The 21,641-nt window shown below is 36.3% G+C and overlaps 2 protein-coding genes and 2 long non-coding RNA genes across 7 annotated transcripts in view; 2 read left to right on the top strand and 2 right to left on the bottom strand.

Moving 5' to 3' along the window:
- LOC142977181 (uncharacterized) overlaps positions 1-11,753 on the top strand; it is a 38,511-nt gene extending 26,758 nt beyond the window's left edge. Inside the window, exons 1-4 of one of the 2 annotated variants that reach the window (XM_076120927.1) lie at positions 8,729-8,878; positions 9,306-9,443; positions 9,860-9,940; positions 10,595-11,753. In XM_076120927.1, the coding sequence (XP_075977042.1) occupies positions 8,840-8,878; positions 9,306-9,443; positions 9,860-9,940; positions 10,595-10,993 (657 nt within the window). In that variant the 5' untranslated portion in view covers positions 8,729-8,839 and the 3' untranslated portion in view covers positions 10,994-11,753. Of the gene's footprint in view, positions 1-8,728; positions 8,879-9,305; positions 9,444-9,859; positions 9,941-10,594 lie in introns of those variants that run through there. The other variant, XM_076120936.1, reaches the window with a different exon arrangement.
- A 128-nt stretch (positions 11,754-11,881) lies between these two features.
- LOC142977208 (uncharacterized) lies at positions 11,882-13,592 on the bottom strand. 2 transcript variants are annotated; one of them, XR_012959693.1, is made up of 5 exons: positions 13,494-13,592; positions 13,246-13,388; positions 12,844-12,897; positions 12,492-12,566; positions 11,882-11,988 (listed from the first exon to the last, which is right to left on the bottom strand). It is a non-coding gene; the product is annotated as an uncharacterized LOC142977208 (long non-coding RNA). The 2 variants fall into 2 exon arrangements; XR_012959692.1 differs by having other exon boundaries at positions 13,246-13,511.
- LOC142977191 (uncharacterized) lies at positions 12,596-19,496 on the top strand. 2 transcript variants are annotated; one of them, XM_076120956.1, is made up of 4 exons: positions 12,596-12,819; positions 17,787-17,930; positions 18,235-18,315; positions 18,844-19,496. In XM_076120956.1, exons 2-4 carry the CDS (start codon positions 17,895-17,897, stop codon positions 19,204-19,206), a joined length of 480 nt encoding a protein of 159 aa, XP_075977071.1. In that variant the 5' UTR covers positions 12,596-12,819; positions 17,787-17,894; the 3' UTR covers positions 19,207-19,496. The 2 variants fall into 2 exon arrangements, with proteins under 2 accessions (XP_075977071.1, XP_075977063.1); XM_076120948.1 differs by lacking the exon at positions 12,596-12,819 and adding an exon at positions 17,173-17,322 and having other exon boundaries at positions 18,844-19,328.
- Positions 19,497-19,865: 369 nt separating this feature from the next.
- On the bottom strand, positions 19,866-21,493 carry LOC142980423 (uncharacterized). Its single transcript, XR_012959886.1, has 4 exons — positions 21,254-21,493; positions 20,994-21,059; positions 20,833-20,916; positions 19,866-20,211 (listed from the first exon to the last, which is right to left on the bottom strand). It is a non-coding gene; the product is annotated as an uncharacterized LOC142980423 (long non-coding RNA).
- Positions 21,494-21,641: the final 148 nt, after the last annotated feature.

Here is a 21,641-nt window from a genome sequence, read left to right as displayed (position 1 = left end):
AGAATTAAAAAAAAGCGTCACTTAGGGCCATAAAAAATAGTTGTTGGCCGATTCTCAGACCTACTCAATATGCTCACAAAGTTTCATGAAAATCGGTAAAGCCGTTTCGGAGGAGTACGGTAACGAAAACTGTGACGCGAGAATTTTATACATTAGATATAGTTAGATATAGCATATAACCAAATCTCAAACGACACTCACTTTCAACTTGTGAACAAAACCGCTGTAGACTGAACATAATATACACATAAGTACATTCGAACACACAAACAATAACTACTTATCTAAATGACAAGGATGCGACACAAAACGCTTCGCGACTGTAAAGGGCAACACACATTGCACGGTTGCGGGACGGTTGCGTGTTGGCGAGAGTAAGACAAATATAATTGATATGTTTCCGAGGTAATAGAACAAAAATTATAATTAGTCCGCCAGTCAGATAATTTAAAAATATTAGACACCTTTTCTTTCATTAAAAGCCAATTAAGTGACTTACTCAAAAAGCATTGAAGTTATGGAGTGGGGGCTAATGACGTCACGGTATCGTACATTTTGTACTCTAACGTGACGTCATGCGACTTTTCAACTCAATGTATTGCGGTAATAATTTGATTATGCACAAAAATTACAAATACGTGTGTAATTATCTTTCATCTACTAGATGGACTAAAAAACAAAATCAGTCTACATACAAAATCGAACCTGTACATTATAATAAAGGTCATTTTACAATTATTTTTTTTTAAGTTTTCTGCATGCAACACTATGCAACATTTAAAATTAAATGTGGGTCTCAATATAGTAACAAGCTGTTGTGAAAAAAATAGAAATGATGAGAAAATAGCCGCCTTTACACACACATCGCACTTTCTTAGGAGCGTACAGGATTACGCTCGGAAAAGCAGCGCGGTCTTCGCTCGCGATTTTCTTCGCGGGCTTGACAGATGATGACGCGTGGTCTTTCTTTTCCCCTTACACGCGCGCTCTTTCACGCGATTTTTGTTTCATGCGCGATAGAGTGTGTGTGTAGAGGGGGCTAATGACTTATGTGTAAGAAATATATGACGAGACGTAGCAACTACGGCGACTATTCTGAGCTACGAATTATAATCTCGAAACTTGGTTTAACGTGTGTGATGACAATGAACAGCTCACGCGTGGAAAACGCCCACGAACCGCAATCGGGCTGTATGTATGTTACGCTTTACAGTGTAAAATATTCATATACGCACTTCCACGACTGAACTCGAATCGGTTCGTTTATGACCACAGCGTCGAGAAATGAGAATTTAACTGCTATATAAATATGGTGCTGAGTGTACTTTTGAGATATGGAACGAAAGTTTTTCTTCCAGATAAATTATCTGGCTTTAATTTATGAGTTTTCGTGATTCCAAAATGGAATTTGTTGGTTATTATCTTTGCGTTTTTAAAAGGATATGCTTTGGAGATAAATGATAACGACTTATACTTGATATTTTAACGTTTTTATCAAGTTTCATTGAGCATGTTTTATTACATAAGTCACCTACTTACATATGTGTGTACAATTGTACATTTTAATAAAATTATGACTGAGCATTGTTCAAATTATTAATTTGTTTACATTTCATTAAATTAAATAATTTATTTATCAGTTTTACTTCAACAGAACATACAAAAAAAACTTATGAATTGACTGAAAACTTATCTACAAAAATCTCATACTCTTGCCCACACAATGACATATTAAATCTCTCAAATCGCACTAAAATCTGCCCAAAAGTTTTTGAGTTTGTAGCAAAGAAGCATACACGGTGGGGGGAGTTTATAGTTAAGAAGTAACAGACTAACAAGACTGAATTCTCAGTGTGTTGTTAATATAGAAACTGATGGACCACTTAAATTAAGCTTTTTAATTCACAAAATGTCTAGGGAAATTTATGTACAGTGCAAAGTCAAATAAAGTCAACGGAGTTCGGGGCCTATAAGATGCTGCTTTTACAACAGCAAAGTGAAAAATAATCATTTTCATCCAGATACGTTTGACTGCCTCCGTGGCGCAGTGGTTTAGGTCGCCACGCCGATACCACTGCGTCGGGATGTCGTGGGTTCGATTCCCACACGGAGCAATTATTTGTGCGACCCACAAATAATTGTTTCGGGTCTGGTTGTGCTTTGTGTCCGTTGTTTGTATGTTTGTAAAAGTCCCCGCGACACAAGAGGAATTCTTAGTGCGGGAGTTGTCTTTAAAAAAATAAAAAAATAAATAAAAATAAACGTAATATCACGCCTGTTATACCCGAAGGCGTAGGCAAAAGTGTTGAAAAAAAGCCCCACATTTGTCAATTTCAACTTCAGTCTCGGGATTTTTTTTAAATTTTGAAGCAACTCCCGTACTAATAATTACTCTTGTGTCGCGGGGACTTTTACAAACATACAAACAACGGACACAAAGCACAACCAGACCCGAAACAATTATATTTATTTGTGGACGGCATTAATCATTGCTCCGTGTGGAAAACCCACGACCTCCCGACGCAATGGTAGCGGCGTGGTGACCTTAACCACTGCGCCACGGATGCAGTCAAATTAAGTAAGTCCCACGCTCATGTACATTACAGAAATCCTGGTTAAGCCAAATCCAGGTATATTTAGCCCATCGTTACAAGCATTATCGAAATACCTGCGCCTTGGGCACAAACCTCGTATACAGGCTTCAGAACGTTATTTAATGAGTAATAATCTAAGCCTGGACTAAGGTAGAGACTAGGCTTACCACAATTTGTAGCTCACTTCAATTAGTAGCAGTGGCTTATTTATTCTAAGCAAGATAAATATTGTTTAACATGCTAATAGGGATGATGACTAATTTTGTTTTTTTAGTCCATCTAGCAGCAGGAGCAGTGATAGCCGAGTGGTATAAGTTGACACCTCCCACGCCAGTGGTCACAGGTTCGAACCAATGACTTTTCGAAGTTATGTGTGTATTAGAAATAATTATCACATGCTCCAACGGTGAAAGAAAACATCGTGGTACGTGTCTAATATTTATTATTATCTGACTGGCGGTTAAATATAATTACTAATCATTATTAACCATATATAATATAAAAATGAATCACTAAAGTTGCTAAGCGCAAATCTCGGGAGCAGTTAAACCGATCTAATTAATTATTTTTTATAAAAAAAAGCAAGAAAAATATTAAATTATAAAGAATCGCATGAACAGTGGTACTTAATTCGCTGGATCAGCTAGTCACCAATTTTATTGACAACAGTGAGACTTCGACTTAAAGAAAGATTTAACTTAGACTAGACTTTTGTAGCGCAGTTGTTAGTGAATCCGTCTGCTTATGATGAGGTCTCGAGTTCTAATCTCGGGTTGCTCAAAAATTTACTAATTTATATCTTAAAAAATCTCAATAGTTACCCTGAGTTTGACAACGTGCAAGAAAATGGCAATAGGATCGCCTCATTACATGGGACTTTTTCTTATCGTATGGTTAGTTGTCAACCTAGTTTCAAAGTGGTTGACAACAACCGCAATCGACGTTTTACTTGCCCTCTGAAACACGGAACCCAGTTCAAATACCACTATGCGGTCATAACCTATGGAATGACCGCGCCAAAGGTTGCTTGATCCACAGATCATCTCAATATAATAATCGCGCGGATAAGAAGAAGAATTACATGGGACTAACATTGTAAATGGCATGTATTTAGTAATCTGCTGAAACTGTACATTTTAGCGGCGCCAACTTGCAGAGTCGTTATGTAGGATGGCCTCGTGATTTATGAGAAACGGGACACATCTCAGTGTTTCGCTACACGCGATGCGAAGTAGGGTGGCCATGCGTGCGGAAAATTCATGCCGACGTCATGCTCGTACCTGTACTTGTACGTCATGTTAGTCGCACCCTCGTCATGCTAGTTAGTAGCCAAATATTTTTTAGAAGGCCGTTTTTTGTTTTTTGGAGAGTAACTTAGTGTTAGGTTAATTTTAGTCTATGTGTTCTGTTGTAGTGACCCTATATTGTAACTGTTTAAAGTGTATCGTTTGTACCTCTTTGTATATTTCGCTACTTAATGATTGTAAAATCTCGTGACTTGTACACATATAAATGTTTTGGGGCTAGTTGTGCTTTGTTTCCGTTGTTTTGTATGTTTGTAAAAGTCCCCACGACATAAGAGCAATTCTTAGAGCGGGAGATGTCTTTTAAAAGAAAGAAAAAAGAAGGAATGCTATGTTAAACGCGATTAAACAATTACGGCAACTTATTTGTTTGCCCTACGTTTCGATTGAATTGCATTGACCATGGTCACGAGCCGTCTATTCGTTATAAGGAAATAAATACAAAGACTTTTATTCAGTATATTCTGAAGGGTTATCGCCACCGAAAAGTATTACAAAATTATATAATTCTCAGAATTTTTGTGTCTGGATTTTTATTGCAATAAGCATTCCATATTTCACACATTTGTTGATATACAGTATTTAATTGAGTAAAACATTCCTAAAGGTATATCCAGGTATAAATATTCCCGTTTTTACAAATCAGAAATATTTTCATTAATCTTATCATGATTAAAAATCTAGCGGACCGGTAACAGTACATATCCTAAACTATTGTAACTCATAGTCTCCCTACAAATAGTCTCTCGTTTGGTAAATCGAATCCTTAGATATTTAGTTACATTCGCGTCCAAAACATTACACGTCGTTGTATTTTATATTGCAAATGGAAACGAATATTTTAGTTCGCGTTCTGCAATCTTGCATTTGATTTGCGGAAAATTCGATGAAGAATATTTGAATTGAAACATGATTCCTTAAATCTTTGCATTGTTACATGTTAAGCTATGTCCTATTGGGTACAATGTCCTGTTGAGGCGTATGAAGCTCAAACCTGCAGAGTTCAGTGCCTCGAATCTCTACCACTATCGACTACCAACAACCGGCTAGCTATCGAAATTTTGACATTTAGAATGTACTGCCATTTCGTACGACACCCATCAGAGGCGCTTATCAGATTTTCATACAAAATTTCTCGATGACGGATCGGTTGTCGGCAGTCGATAGTAATAGGAAATCGAGCTTCTGATCACCTATTTAATTGTTATTATTAAATAATGATCACACGAAATTAGTAGCCCAGAATTATCAGTAGCAGTCAGTAGCGTAATAAGCTGCAAAACTTCCTACAATAAGAAATCAAAAATCAACTTGCTCGAATGCATTTTTATCCATTTTCAAATTGTTGAACATAGGCACATAAATATCTAAAAATAGGCTCGTAAATACGCGAAATAACGTTTCGGCGCAGGTTGCACTCGCCGTGGTCGCAGGCTGACTGGAGCAGCGATGATAGGTCTTCTTGTATATGAGGCGGACGAATGTTCATCCATCCTCATAAGTAATACTTTGCCCGACCAGGGAATCGAGCCCGAGGTCTCCTGTTAAGCATTCGAATACAAAACGGCGCTACAGTAGCAATCAAGTTTAAAACACAATCTATCTATATATATAAAACTCAAAGGTGAATGACTGAGTGACTGACATAGTGATCTATCAACGCATAGTCCAAACTACTGGACGGATCTGGCTGAAAATTGGCATGCAGGTAGATGTTATGACGTAGGCATCCGTTTAGAAAGGATTTTGATAAATTCAATGCATATGGGGATAAAATAGGGGATGAAAGTTTGTATGAAACTTTGTAAATTTGAAACCGATTGAGCTGGGACTTTGTATGCATAAAGCTGCTATATAGGCATTCCCTAAAAAAGGATTTTAATAAATTCTACCCCTATGGGGATTAAATAAAAGGATAAAAGGTTGTATGAATCTTCTTAGATTTTCGAGTGATTGAACTGAAATTGACCTAAATGTACACTTTTTACTACGGGAAACCTTTTCACGCGGACGAATTTGCGGGCGGAAGCTAGTCACGATACAAAATACAAATCAATACGTCATTCATACCCTTTTCCACGTTGAAGCTTCATTCGCAGGCAACTGCACGATATTGTTTATTCCGCCGCCTCTGATGCAAATCTGTTAGGTCTACACGATTGTTTTGAGAGGCAACCGCTGAGGGTTCCTCCGAAAGGGCTCCGGGATGGTGGCTTGAAATTGTATAAATATTATATTATTGGATTCATATGTCATCTTTTTTGGTAGTTTGAGGGAATTAAGGTGTATGAGTATGGAAATGGGTATATTTTCTTGAAAAACAACTCACTCGCTAAGAATTGGTCTTAAAAATAATAGCATTTTGCTCGACTTTGACTGCCTCCGCGGCGCAGTGGTTGAGGTCGCCACGCCAATACCATTGCGTCGGGAGGTCCTGGGTTCGATTTCCAGACGGAGCAATTATTTGTGCGCTCCACAAATAATTGTTTCGGGTCTGGTATTACTTTGTGTCCGTTGTTTGTATGCTTGTAAAATCCCCGCGACACATGAGCAATTCTTAATGCGGGAGTTGTCTTTTTATAAAAAAAAAAAACAAATAAAAAAGCAAACATGTGCACAACGACCTCAATCCCATACAAAAATATCCAACACGAGGAAAGTTAAGCATTTTATTGCCCCGGGCATACCGGGATCACTCCGTTTATCCGAAACATGGACCTTCGCAAAACTTTGTATTAACTGACTTTGTTCCTACACTTACGAGTGGATTCTTTTCATATTGCGAGGATCAAATCGATACTGTAGAATGCTTATACAATCCTCAAGGGTTATTCGGATTTGTGTTATGTTTGTATGTACTTATGTCGTTTGGGAATTTGGTATTTGTTAAGCTGATTTTGTATTACACTTGTCATGTGATGGGCAACGACGTGACGTAAAGCAATTGAACGTCAGCTAATAATGAAAACTATACTCTGTCGATTATATTATCAGTCTTTTGTTATTTAGTAGTCTTTGTTTGTTACTCTTTCAAGCAAATACTACTGATCTGATCATCATGAAATTTGGTATGTAGGTAGCTGAAGACCCAAAATAACACATAGGAGTGGTACTTTTTATTTATTATATTTACGGAGTTCTCGAGGGATTGGAATTTACACGTGAAGGCGGCCTATCTTTATATATGTATAAAAATGAATTGTAGTTCGTTAGCTCGCTAAAACTCGTGAATGTCTGGACCGATTTGGTTAATATTGGTCTTGAATTAATATATTTATGGAAGTCCAGAGAATGAGAACAAGAAAGCGTGAGCGCGGGTCAGCTAGTAGTTTAATATAAATTAGAGAAAGATCTTAATTAATATTGCTCAATATTACGCAAAGTAAAACGTAAGTCTAGTAATACTGTTTATTTGTAACACACAGCCGGACGTCAGGTGTACCGTGATACCTAGTGCTTTTCAGTATGGAAAACACGTACAAAGGACTTATTCTGACTGCAAACACCACGCCAAAGTAAAAAATATTGTATGTAGCTTTTCGAAATTTCGAGAACATTTCAAATGTCAAATTGTATTTGACATTTAACAGGTTGTGCAACTGCTGATCTCAAGGTTACGGGTTTGATTCCCAGGTTGAGCAAAATGCATTTGTCTAACGATTTGTATAAGATTATTATTAACAGGGACAGACCCGAAAATCAAGCAATCAAAAAATTTCGAATGGTTCAGCGCCTCTAGCGGGCGTCATAGAAACTATTTTGGCAGTATATTTAAACGTCAAAACTCTGTTACTCGATGATTCCAACTGTAGAGAATCGTGCTACTGATTGATATCTAAACGTGATGAAATTGGGCCTTAATATATTCAACGCGAACTTTTAGAATAAGGCTGTACAGTATAGTAATATCGGTAGCAGTGGGATGTGATCCAAGATCACAGGTATACGTGATATCTCACAATTGTCAGTTCCGTTACATTGCCCTCCTCTGAGCTTGCCTTCCAATATGACTGCGAATATTTTATATTGATATTACTTTATATCAGAATTCCTTTGCTACCTATTCTAATAAAGTTTAAACATTGAAATGGTTTAAGGGCAGACATTCGAGCCATACCTAGTTGAGCTCACCGGTCAGTCATATGTTAGTTAAGCAGAACCTCGGCGCGCTCATTACATAGATGGGTGACTGCATAGTGATAATTGAACCAGCCGGCTACATGCTTCGGAGGGCAAGTAAAAAAGCCGATCCCGATTGTTGGAAATTAAGATAACAGTCGTTAAGCCACGTCAATGGCCTTCGGGCGGCTTGAACCACTTTGACACTTGATTGACCACTTACCATACCATTAGAAGATAAGAAAAGGGCAAAAATATTGTGTGATGAATACCTCTGACCCACTGCTGGGAAATAGGGTTTACTTACGAACGAGGGAAGGATTACGCCGTGAGTCCACTACGCTGGCCGAGTGCGTTGTTTGAGCGTATTAGAAATATTTATTAGTTGGAGATGAACGAAATTATCGTGATAATGATAGTTTTAATTTCCTTTTAATAAAAATTTATTAAGAAAGTCTAATTTTGAATAAGAGTACTAAAAACTACTACGCTAAAGAGAAAGAACACTAATAAGAATTAAACACAAAAAATAATCGAGGCAATAATAAGTCAGCTATCGTGTTAAAAAAATCGCCTTTTGCATGCTTCTCCAAAGTGTGGAAATGCTGTAAATAGGTACTTTTTAAAAAATCGAATAAAAAATATTAGTATTATCTATAATTAGTCAATTAGTTACATTGATAAACTCAACAATCAATTTGAAATTGGATACACTATGCAGAAATTAGTATCCATTTTTATTTATTTAAAAACCACTTATTATAGTCATTAATTGTAAATACCGTGGCCTAGGAATTAATTACTTTATATTTTACAAAAAAAATGAAACTTTATATCGTCATCCTGTTAATATTTTGCATTGTAAGTACTTTCTAAGTCTCAAAAATAGGCTTTATTCTCAAGTCGTCTGTATCTTTTGTTCGTTACACATCACGCCAAACCTGCTGAACGTATATAGATAAAACTTGGCAGTATTGTAGCTTATGTACCAAATAATGTATAGGTTATTTCAAAGTCCACGCAGAGAGATCAAGAGCTATCAGACAACTAAATAAAGAGCATTGGCATGCCTGATTTATCTAGATTATTATTAATAATTCTGTGTATTTCCAAATAGCAGTAATTTTATAATAGTATTTTATGAGACTGTCACTGTCAGCTGCATAAGCTTTCGATCCGCTCATGACCAAAATTTTTTATTGTCTTATATTATACTGTCTTAAACTTTCAAACTAGTCTCTCTACAAAGCTGTTGAACTATCGCCGATAACATTTTTTACTGTTTCAGATCAGTGTTGAATGCAAAAAGCATAAGAAAAAAAAATTATCGTCGAAACCTTCAAAATATTCAAAATCTAGTATTGCTTCTGTAATAGCCCAGCTTTCACCCTGTACCGGTGAAGTCCCAGGAGGTCATAAATCCAGGGTAAGACATCCTTACAGAGTTAAATTCTTTTAGCTCGTTGCACAGTTAGGCGAGCCCTCATAGCCAGTTGCGCTCACCGATAGGTAAACGATATGTGGGTTAAGATAACCTTGACGCGGCCATTCCATAGGTGGGTGACCGCGTAGTGGTTTTTCTGGTGGGATTCAAACCCACCTCACTCGGCTCGACGAGTGAATAGAGTGTATTGAGCATAGACTAGGTATAAACAAGGTCCTGCACAGTTAACAGATTTCAATGGAAGTTGCTGCCATAGTCAAATATCGACTAACGGCCGGTTTCTTCATTTTCACTTTGCTTCTTTACTTTTGCTGTTACTTTTAAGGAAGAAATTGGCTGTTAGAGGATATTGCTATTTAATGATTATCTATTTAACTCTATTACTGTTTATTTTTCAGCGCGGATTTCATGGTCTTATACAGGCGGGACAACAATTTGTATGTAACATGATATTGAAGAATTTAGCTAGACTTGTAAAAGTAAGATATTGTTTCTTAATAATTTTACGAGTTATTTATATTTATATATACAATTTCACGCCTGCTATACCCGAAGGTGAAGGCAGAGATGTAATCCAACCGCGTTTCACTACTAATAATCCTAGTACCATGTAATAGGGGTAAGCCTTTTGCCATTAACCGGGTATTTCACTAAACTCTGGGCTTCTACTATTGAGAAATATTCTAATATAAATTAGAGAAGGCAAATAGTACTTTATCCAACTCGTAATTTAGCAGCCGAACACGCTACCGACTGTGAAACAGAAGCATTAATTATTTTTTAAATGTTGATACTTATTCTAAGGTATTCATTATTACCGAGAAGTAAGTTAAAGGCACTGATCAGATTTTCGTCCAAAATTTTTCGATGTCAAGCCGATTGTTGGTAGACGATAGTAGTAGAGAATGGAGAAGAAGCTCCATTCTACACTACTATAGAAAGAACAAATAAAATCACGCTTTTTCCAAAGAAAGAGGCAAAAAAGCCACTTGCTACGATACTTACAAACTTCCATTTCTTCATTCACAAGATTAAGTTATCGAGTATCTTTTTTGAAAAAAATAATCACTTGAGGTCCTGTCGTTTATGAATTGAATATAACCATCTGCATTGCTATGTTTGAAATATTGCAGATGCAAGAAGAATTCTGGATGGAATTATGTGGATCACCAGATGCCGAACCGGCTTCAGAAAAACCGACCCCCGAAGAACCCAATCCTGAAGAACCGATTCCTGAGGAACCGACTCCAGAAGAACCGACTCCAGAGGAACCGATTCCTGAAGAACCAGTTACAGAAAACCCGAGCACAGAAAGTCAGCCGGAGCCGTCTCCTGGAGAACCGATTGAAGAATCAACGACCGAAGCACACCCTCCAGAGCCAGGTCCCGGCGACACTTGCCCTCCGTGTGAATGCAGTACAGAGAAATGTTTTACAAAATATAGAAAGTGTCGCTCAGCGTGCCAATTCGACGGCCCCTGCATGATAGAATGTAAAAAGAGATACCACAAATGCGTTGATGTAGAACTATGAAAATTTTAAAAAGTGCTATTATATTCAAACTCATGCTTTTTCTGACATAACATTGAATTATAAATAAATAAATTTAACCCATTGAATGTCCTATTGCTGGGCAAGAGTTTACACCCAGAATGAGGGAGTTGGGGTTGGGGACTTTGCATACCTGCAAGAACTGTTCTTAAGTTGTTATTCTCAGACATACAAGGTTGCATCACGATGTTCGCCTTCACCGTTGGGACTAGTGATAATGATCTACTCTTAATAATGATTATTACAGCATAATGCGGGTATATTACCTCTGCATAAAGAAATATAGTGTATTTACTTACTAGAGAGCGTTGACAAAAAACAAAACTTATAATTTAGAGCATCAGTAATCTATAGGTCTATGCAGGTAACAGCGGCCTGATACACCTACTTCATTGGTGTACTGACAGCAATCAACGAGGAAAAGTTCTCAGTCTGTGGGAAGGTATACCGAAAGACAGTCGCAGAGTTGTATCAAATACACATTTCGCCTTTATTGTCAGCCCCATGTAGTCGAGGGGAAAGCCTTTTGCTATAATTTAGTATACCGGACACCAGAGTACTAACAGAGATTTTTATGTAATTTCAAATATATTCTAGAACTAGCTGACCCGCGCAACTTCGCTTGCGTCACATAAGAGAATGTGTCAAATTTTTCCCCGTTTTTGTAACATTTTTTATTGCTGCTCTGCTCCTCTTGGTCGTACCGTGATGATATATAGCCTATAACCTTCCTCGATAAATGGTCTATCTAACACTGAAAGATTTTTTCAAATCGGACCAGTAATTCCTGAGATTAGCGCGTTCAAACAAACAAACAAACTCTTCAGCTTTATAATATTAGTATAGATAGATAGGAAAATAAAACAAAGATTTACCAATAATTATAATGTATTACTTCAAGCTTGGTTTTCAGTTTATCTGCCTGTTTACGAGTAGCATAATTTTTGTTTTGTTTCATTAAAGGGGGAATAGATTGTCTGAAAATGATCAATAAAATATGAATCTTTGCTTTGTCTTTATTCTACGTTAAGTAGTGTCAACATGTTTTCCTTCCCAAAAACATGCTGTAAGGAAAATTGGCTAATAGTTTAGAACCTGCCTGCTTGACCTCTACCCTTTTTGGGAATCCTCAATTTCAATTTTAAAACCAGCTAACTTCATACTTCTTTATTACCAACCCTGTTATACCCAAAGCTGTGGATGGAAATGTATGAAATACACCCACGTTTTGACATTAACAATATTTATCTATTTAATAGGGGCTATTGCGATTTACCAGGCATGTTAGTTTACCAAACACCAGTTACTATTGAGAGATATTTTCAAATATAAATAAGAAAAAACAAATAACGCTTTGACCAAACTGGGAATCGAACCCAATACCTTTATGATCAGTAGTCAGATTTACTACCGGCCGCACTGCAGAAGCAGTCAAAATCAAGATTTAACTTCAAAATTGTAAATTATAGGAACAGCTTACGTTAACAGCCGCTAATATTTTTTCCATCATTTTATAACAAGGTCTATTTCCGCAATGAGATCTCGTCGTGCATTCCTACAAAAGAAAGCTAAACACAATCAATTACATCGGTTAGTTTTACAGTCCAACAACTTAGTAGATAAGATTATTATGTAATCTTTGCACCTTGTGTAGGTATACAAAATTAAGAATTTAGCACGTAAGTGATGGTGCCCTGACGGTCGCCTGTTTGATAAAGCTACTTTTATTTTTGATAAATGCAAAATAATGACATATACTTAATCTAGATGAATCGTGCGTGCAAAGCCCTTTACTTTGATGTCGGACTGTAAGTATTAAAAAATACACATACCTCAAAGCATTTCTTACTGACATACGCGCCATACCATGTCGATTCGGTATAGCTCTGAAAAGATAAATAAATTGAACCCATTGCTATCTCATTGCCGGACAGCCCGGAGTCAGTCTCCGCCCGGAGTCAGGGAGATGTTAGGCCTTGAGAACTTGGCTTTCCTTCAATAACTGTTCGACATGAATAGTTTCTTCACAATGTTTTTCCTCACCTTTAGACCAAGTGATTTAATACACATAACGAATTTTAATACACACATAACCTTTAAAAGTTATTAGGGTTCGAACCATCGAGCATTTGAGTGAGCTTGCCTGCGTAGATCACTTGTCGTGAAATAATTATGATTAAAGACAATATAAAAAAGATGATGAAATAAATAACAAAGAATTTACAGATACTCACAAGATAACCTAAAAAGGCAATGATTATTATAATTCGCATAATTTAAGATAAAAGTCTATTGAATTTCCAATCAACTTAGGGTGTTAGGTTTAAAACGCTGTGAGAAATTCTTCAATTGCGAGTATTATTGAACATTTTAAGCACTGAAAATTACATTAATTTTTAATTAAACAACTTTAATATTGCCTTGTTTTTATAGATTGCGTTTTCGTGTATTTGAATAATTGATTAAAAGCGTTAATGCCCACGTTTTAAACGTTCTGAGGCTTGAAACGGCTTCTAAGGCTTCAAGTAATGAATACGCAATTAATTGTGTTATTTAAAATTGATTAGTTACACCATCTTAGTGAGTTCATGCGTTTAAATTATACTTACCATATGAATAAAAAAAAAGAATTGAATTCTATATACATTATTTTCTAATTTGACTAATTAACTAATTATTTTCGGATTTAAATGCGATAAGTGATAGATAGTTTATTCATTTAGGTAAAATATTGACATTTATGATAGTGGTTACAATAACTGAATCTACTGCTAGCTTGGAAAAGGTTTAGAGCTTTGTTAGAGCTAGCAAGAAACTCTTGGCCACTCTTCGATTTGATTAAACAATCAAATAATATCATAAGTTTTAGAATCATAAACTGTATTAGTGAGAGAATTAATAATCCCTACATTCTTTTTGTATCTTACAGTCTGTCTCTTCGCGCCTAAACCACTAAACCGATTTGGACGTTAATTTGAAGAAACATAATTTAAGACTGTAAACTACATACACTAGTTATTTTCTAAATAGAAGTTTGTAGTTGAACTAACTTCTGTTTACTAAATAAAAGTTTGTAGGGGTCCTAGCAACTGGCGTTTCGCCTCTGTCTACCCTTACGATGGACGTGATTTTATGTACTTATGTAAATAGCTCGTACACCTAAATCTGTCAGTCTCACAAACTCTGTACCTGTATCCACAATTGTTTAGTAAACCAGTGCAGGGACAAATGGAAGGCTACGCCACTTAGTGCAGTCGGATTTGTGTGTGTCTACGCTGATTCTTCCGACCGTAGCACGATTCTCTACAATTGGAACAATTGAGTATAGAGAGTTTGACATTTAAAATGTACTACAAAAAAGTTTCTCGGACGTCCGCTAGAAGCGCTGATGAGATTTTCCTACAATACATTACAGTTTTTTGGCTTGATATCACTCACATAAAGTTTCAAAATTCATTGAAAGTGACAAGGTACCATATAAGTAATCAGAGCTTACACAGCGTTTATTAATTAGTAAGACAGTTGACGTGTAATGGTTTGTCAGACGTGAGTCTTCTTGATTTCTATAGACGTTTGTTATATTCATCGGTGTTGGAAGAGGTGTAAATCCATTTTCGCTATTAACAGTCTGAGTCCCATGTTGTAGGTATAAAAGCAAGTTTGCCGCCATGTTTCGGTCATTTTACAAAACTAGAAGAACAAGACTTAAGTTGAGAGTACTATGAGAATTATTTAATGTAGTATCATATATAAAAGGAGCATTTTATGCGTCCCTGGAATCGGACTCGAGCCCTGACGCGGGAATTACGTTAGCTGCAGACAGAGGATGCAAAGGAAACGCTAGAATCACTTAAAGCTACATTTATTATATTAAAATTAACATTATAAGACCTAAAATCTAACTAACCTAGGTGCGAATGAGTTCGATGTTAGAACTACACTGCCTTAATAATCGAGATTATTCTAAAATTAAGATTAATCGAGGTCACGACACGAAGTGATCGGCTACTCAGCAACTCCTAGTTAGGCACGAGGTGGCGGCACGAGGAGACGACATCAGCAGTTTGGATGTTGCAATGTCGATCTAGGTTACACGAGGCCACCGCATGAGTGATGATTCAGCAAAATAGTATTGAAAGTTAATATTGAAATAGCCCATGTAGGTACCTAATTGGCTATCATGTCGCTATTCATCCGGTTTGGTGTAAGCAGAATACATAACACGGGCGAAGTAGCCGACAGAAGCTAGTTATTACATAAAACGGTTTAAGCGGTCACCTCGCCGCAATAACCGTAGCGCCGCGTGTGGTGGGTTCGAATCCCACCCGGGAAAAATCTTTGTGTGATGAGCACGAGTATTTGTTCTGGGCCTGGCTGTTAATGTTTCTATGTAAGTATGTGTTTAGAAGTATATAAGTATGTTTATCAGCGATTTGGTTACCATAGTACAAGCTCTGCTTAGTTTGGAATCAAATGACCGTGTGGGAGTTGTCCAATAATATTTATTAAAAAACAAAGACAATCACACAATTTCAACAGTCCAATAGAGAAATGACAAACAATTGCGACGTCCAAAACAAAATACAGACACCCATTGTCACAGCACGTTTACCCAACTCAATAAATAGGTCTGATTCATTTGAATAGTTTCCGTAGTAGCGAATAATTTTGCCTATTTTCACAATAACATTGCCCCACGAATATAAGGGGCAGCTCACAGCCGGTAAACCGCGGAGATGCGCGGCACTGCGGGTTGCTTTTCATCAAACAATTATCATACTATATTAACTTGACTTCAAATCGTTTAAGGCTTCGGCGCAGGTTTCACTAGCTGTGATCGTCAGTTCATATTTTTTTAATATATTTACATTTGATTGGAGAGCGTTTCTTTGTGTGTGATAGCTAATTTAATTTAAATTTTAGAGCATACTACTGCTTTACATACATAACATGATGCCGATTGATGCCTGTTACCCAAGGTAAAAAATTGTTATACCCCAAGTATGAAATATCCGCGTTCTGCCGTTTACGTACGTTTTAATCGGCTGTAAACGTGTGTTTCTGCACGAGTGGGCCTTTAGTTAGTCCTCGGGATCCTTAGAATTATTACTCAATAAATTGTGTGCTTTGTAATTTCGTTGTTGGCAATTATGAATGCTTGGATCTTTGTATTGGCTATAAAATGAACAAATGACTGGCAATTAAAGTTGAGAATGTAGGAGACAAATAGACTGTCCTTTCTGTTCATATTTATTGCATCATAGTAACTAACTTGTGGAATAATTTTCGTAAGATTTTTTTACTAGCTGACCCGCGCAACTTCGCTTGCGTTACATAAGCGTTAAAAATTTTCCCCGTTTTTGTTACATTTTTTACTGGTACTCTGCTCCTATCGGTAGTAGCGTGATGATATATAGCCTTTAACCTTTCTCGATAAATGGACTATCTAACACTGAAAGAATTTTTCAAATCGGACCAGTAGTTCCTGAGATTAGCGCGTTCAAACAAACAAACAAACTCTTCAGCTTTATAATATTAGTATAGATTTGTTTCGATACTAGTCTCGAAGTAAAGATTCAGTATTGTAATATTTTATCAGTACGACAGATGTACAAAAGATTTTCAAATAAAAACAGGTCTAATATTTTCTCTCTGAAAGTTGTCGCATTGAAGGGGCTCAAAGCAAAAATAGAAAATTATAAAGGTATATGTAATAATAAAGGAATGACAATAAAATAATGTATTCACTTATATGTTTGAGATATTTTACTAATATTTTAAAATAATTAAAGTTATAAAAAAACAGCAGCAGAGTCGCGCAGTGGAAGCGTGCTGGGCCCATAACCTACCTGGGCCCTTAACGACTAATTCATTTGAAACCAAACTTATACATTGTTGTACATAGATGGCAGCACTCATATTTTAGATACAACAAAATGATATCATATTTTATATACATTACAACAAAAGTCATAACAAGCTGGTCGATTGTTTGCAGTTGATAAAAATATTAAGCTTGAATACCGATACTTAAGATAAATTGGGCATACCAAGAATCTGTAGCAATTAGAGAAAATACCGGCTGACTATTTAAAAAAATAGCTTACACAAAATCTATTAACTTTATCTATAATAGAAAAAAGCAATTAGTTACGTCGATAAACGAAGTATGAAATTATATTTTTTTTAATTTCTACAAAGAAATTACCATCATTAAAAAAAATAGTTTAAAACATTAATACGGCGTATAAGAATTAAGATTTTATACAAAAATGAAATTTTATAGTATAATCTTTTTTTTGTATTGCATAGTAAGTATTTAAATTCAATTATTTTCAATGCCCCTGAGCGAAGCTACTTAGTTAGTATTTTAATTTATGCTATCTAATTTCATCTGTGGTCGGTAGTGTATGCGAGTACCACGCAAGAAGGTCTCGGGTTCAAATCCTGGGTCAGCCCAAAAAGTATTTTTTGTGATTTTCTGCTAAAAAATTCTCAGTGATTGGCCGGAATTAGGAAGTTGAGGTTGTAGACCCTCGAGCCCCGGAGAGCACGTAAAGCCATCTGTGCTGCGCCTAACCTATCTCTGGTCGTGTTGATTATCCGTCCCACCGGGCTATGAGAGTGAAGGTATAGAGAGTGTACCTGTGTATTGTGCACACACTATAAACAAAGTCCGGAACCCTCGGCCAGTTTTAATGAAACTGACCGCCATAGGCGGTATCGGCTACGAGGACATTCCTTACTTATTGTTTTAACGTTGTCATTGTTTCAGATCAGTATTGAATGCAAAAAACGTCGGGAAAAAAATAGCTTTACACCTTTCACGAGTGCAATAACTCAAAGGAGCGCTATTATTAGTCTTCTGCGACCTTGCCTGAACATGAGATCTTCATATGCACATTCCAAGCCGTGGCTGGTGAGATAGTAATTAAAAAGAAATAGCTATTAACTATTTTTAAATAAATAAATATTTTTTTCCACTGTGCAACCGTACCCATGTGTACCGTTTGGAAAAAATATTGCGTTTCGATTGCCAGATGGGTAGAACAGTCAACAGAATATTAGTACACACATAATTATATATTCTAAAAGTCATTAAGTCGCCTCGGGTTCGAACCTGCATCCACTTGCGTGGGAAGTACCATTTTATCTCATTTGGGTATGAAATTAATAATAAAAAAGTTAAAGCAAAATATTATCATTGAACTGATTTTTTTCAGCGCAATTTTCACGGTGCAGTACAGGAAGATGAAAGATATTTTTGTGAAGTTATTGTGAGGAAGATTGTGGCACTTCTTAAGGTGAAACATTGTTTCTTTATATCAAACTAGAGAGATTTGCTCGCTTATAACTTAGGAAAAATAATAGTTGACTTTCAACCAAATATTCTAACCCGATGGAGGATGATTAATTTGGATCTATCTAACGAGATAGATACCTAGCGAGGTATTCATTTAGCGCTCGCACACCCGCGCCAAGGGGTCTATCCCACTAGTCCCGTTGAGTTGTCCCGTGACGGGACAAGTGGCACTATTTTGTCCCAGTTGTCCCGTGGCGGGACAAGTGCCACTGTTCTGGTCGCAGTTGTCCCGTGGCGGAGCAAGTGCCACTGTTTTGGTCGCAGTAGTCCCGTTGTAGAGAATCATGGGACTAATGGGACAGACGAAAGGTTCAATATCACTAGTTCCATTGAGTTGTTGTGTTACAACATGTACTTGGCACTTTAGTATGATAGCAGACGAGCAGATTTTTAGTGCGGGAATTGTCTATTATAGAAAAAAATAGTCATTACGTCACAATTAATACGTCATTTATTTGAAATGTTTTAGAAAGATAAAACATTTATGGATATATTATGTGGCTCTGATGAGCCGACCAGTAAGCCACCAAATACTAAACCCACGAATCAACCAACTAGACCAACTACTACTGAAGAACCTTCTACAGAAGAAACGACTAGTGTAAAACCGATTACGACTAGTACTAGTAGACCCACTACTGAACCTCCAGTGACAGGAGCTCCCGATATCGACTGCCCTCCCACGCCACAATCGAAGAAATGTTTCAAGAAATTTAAGCAGTGCCGAAGAACAGGCTCCTGTGATGATGACATACCCTGCATAAACGCGTGTAGGCTGGCATACTTCCATTGCGCAGATCCTGAATGGAATGCTAAAGATTGGGACATTTAATAATTATATGTGACGAAAAAGTGTGTTTTATTTACCTGATATTATACCTGAAGAAGAAAGTACGAACGTTCTGGGAACGTTCCCGATTGACAGCGATGTGGAAGAGTACTACGACGCGTAGTGCGCTTCCCATGTTTTTTTTTTCTTTTTTCTATTTTAATACTTGTTTCTTTTATTTATTTTTTATCTTTTTGTATATATAGTAAGTTTATTGTTGTTAATTTAAAATGTAAGAAGAAAGAGGTTATGAAATAAATCCACGTTTCGCCATTGTCAATGGTAGTGTCATATTATAGGGGACTTGCCTGTTACCGTTACAAAATGGGAGCTACTGATGATAAATATTCAAAATAAATTAGTAGAGCTCAATAGTACTTTGCCCGACTAAGAAATTTAACCCACCTCATGACGCCACTGACCGGACCACATGAGGCAGCCTCATTTTTTTTTACTTAACTTTTTTTATGTAAAAACGGCAATAAAAAACAAATAAGAAACAAATCACCCAATAACTTGTTCCGTTGCCACAGTAGTTCTCAGAAGATCGCAGTAGATACTTTATTTTGGATATATATAGAATTCTAATTATAATCCAAATTAATCATGCATATTGAAGCTTTTAACTAAGTTGTCGGACTCTAGGTTGAGAAAAAACAATGTCTGGTTAAATCAATATTTAATATCATCCAAAAAATCCAAACTTCTATCAAGACACGAGTAATATCTATGATGACATTCGTCTGTGCATGGACTGTTACCAATACATCTAGATTTGCATTGTTTAAAATCCGGAAAACAATAGACTGATGATTTTTTATCATGACATTTGTAATATCTGTCTGCGCATTTGTTCATACAAAGATTGTCTTGACAATAAACTCTACAACTTTGGTACCGTCCAAAGCATTCTGAACTCCGATTCTCCTCATCTTGCGATTTTTCGTTAGTAATTGATGGTCGTTTTGTACCTTTATGATGACATATAACATTTTTGTAGAACGATTTCTGAAATTTATTTATTTTTCAATAAATTCTTAAAATACAATTTCCCATAGAACAGCGCAAGCGATTTGGCTCTGGTATCATCAGTTTTTTCTTAATTATTTATATATTATAAAAGTACCTAATTTCAAAACAAAGTAAAAATTATCATTTAAAGCTACATAAAATTACGCCTGCTATACGCAAAGGTTTAGGCAGAGAACTGCTGCCTCCGTGGCGCATTGTTTTAGTTCGCCACGCCGCTACCATTACGTCGGGAGGTCGTGGTTTCGATTCCCACATGGAACAATTATTTGTGCGATCAACAAATAATTGTTTCGGGTTTGGTTGTACTTTGTGTCCTTTTTTTGTTTTGTTTAATGTCTTTAAAAAAAAAAGTAATAGAGATGTACAAAATACACCTATGTTTTGCCGTTAATAATGTTAGTCTCATGTAATAAGGGGCGAGCCTATTAGCTATTACATAAATTATAAAAGACCAATTCGCCCAAACCGGGAATCCAACACGAGACCTCATAATCAGGGGTTAGATAAACTACCGGCCGCGCTGCGGAGACAGTCAAACTTTTGAATGATAAAAAATACACGGATTATTATTTATGTTTGTATGTAAAAATAGCTTACTGCTAATGCTGCAAACAATTGACTATCTACTTTCCGGCAACCATAACTGCAAAAAAGATCATCCATGATAATCGATTCACAAAGCTACAAAAGAAAAATATTTATGAAAAAAAAAGAAAAATACTACATTAATATGTCGTATACATAGTAAATATACGAACCAAATCATCACCTTGACAATATGGATCTCTCCAAGGTCCAGACCTTTTCTGCATTTCGACAATGGCCTGACAATAATAAAATATCATTTTTTTTTAGCTCTTTATGGATCCCACTGCTGGGCTAAGACCTCCTCTTTTTTCTTCCAAATCTGTCTGTCATGTGCCATACCCCGCAATGATAGACCCGCAATGTCGTTATATTACCATGCGTGTTATTAAAACGTAATAAAGCAGAAAACTAAAAGTATTAAGATACTCACAGTAAAACACAAAAATATAATAATTGCAACAATTCTCATATTTTTTTATTACGAATTAATCATCCAAATACAACAAGAGGTGTGTTTGTCGCTGTAAAATGCTGTAAAATATCTTTAATCAGTTATATTCATAAGACTCCTATTTCTCAAACATATATTACCTAGTCCTATTAAAAAACAAATGATTAATATTATAATGTGACAGGTCTTAAACTGAGACTGACTTTGAAAATAAAAGGTTACGATACCTTATTTTTACCCGACGTTTTGAAGCTTAAACGGTGACAAATCAATTAATTACACCGGCTTTATAACTATAATTGGCTATTGCAAGGCGCTAGTTAAAAAAATAATTAATTATTTTCCTATTCAACGAATTACACACACT

Source organism: Anticarsia gemmatalis, chromosome 1 (genome assembly GCF_050436995.1).
Source record: "Anticarsia gemmatalis isolate Benzon Research Colony breed Stoneville strain chromosome 1, ilAntGemm2 primary, whole genome shotgun sequence".
NCBI classification, from domain to species: domain Eukaryota; kingdom Metazoa; phylum Arthropoda; class Insecta; order Lepidoptera; family Erebidae; genus Anticarsia; species Anticarsia gemmatalis.
The sequence above is the reverse complement of the archived record's forward strand: the minus strand, read 5'-3'. Positions and strand labels throughout refer to the sequence as shown.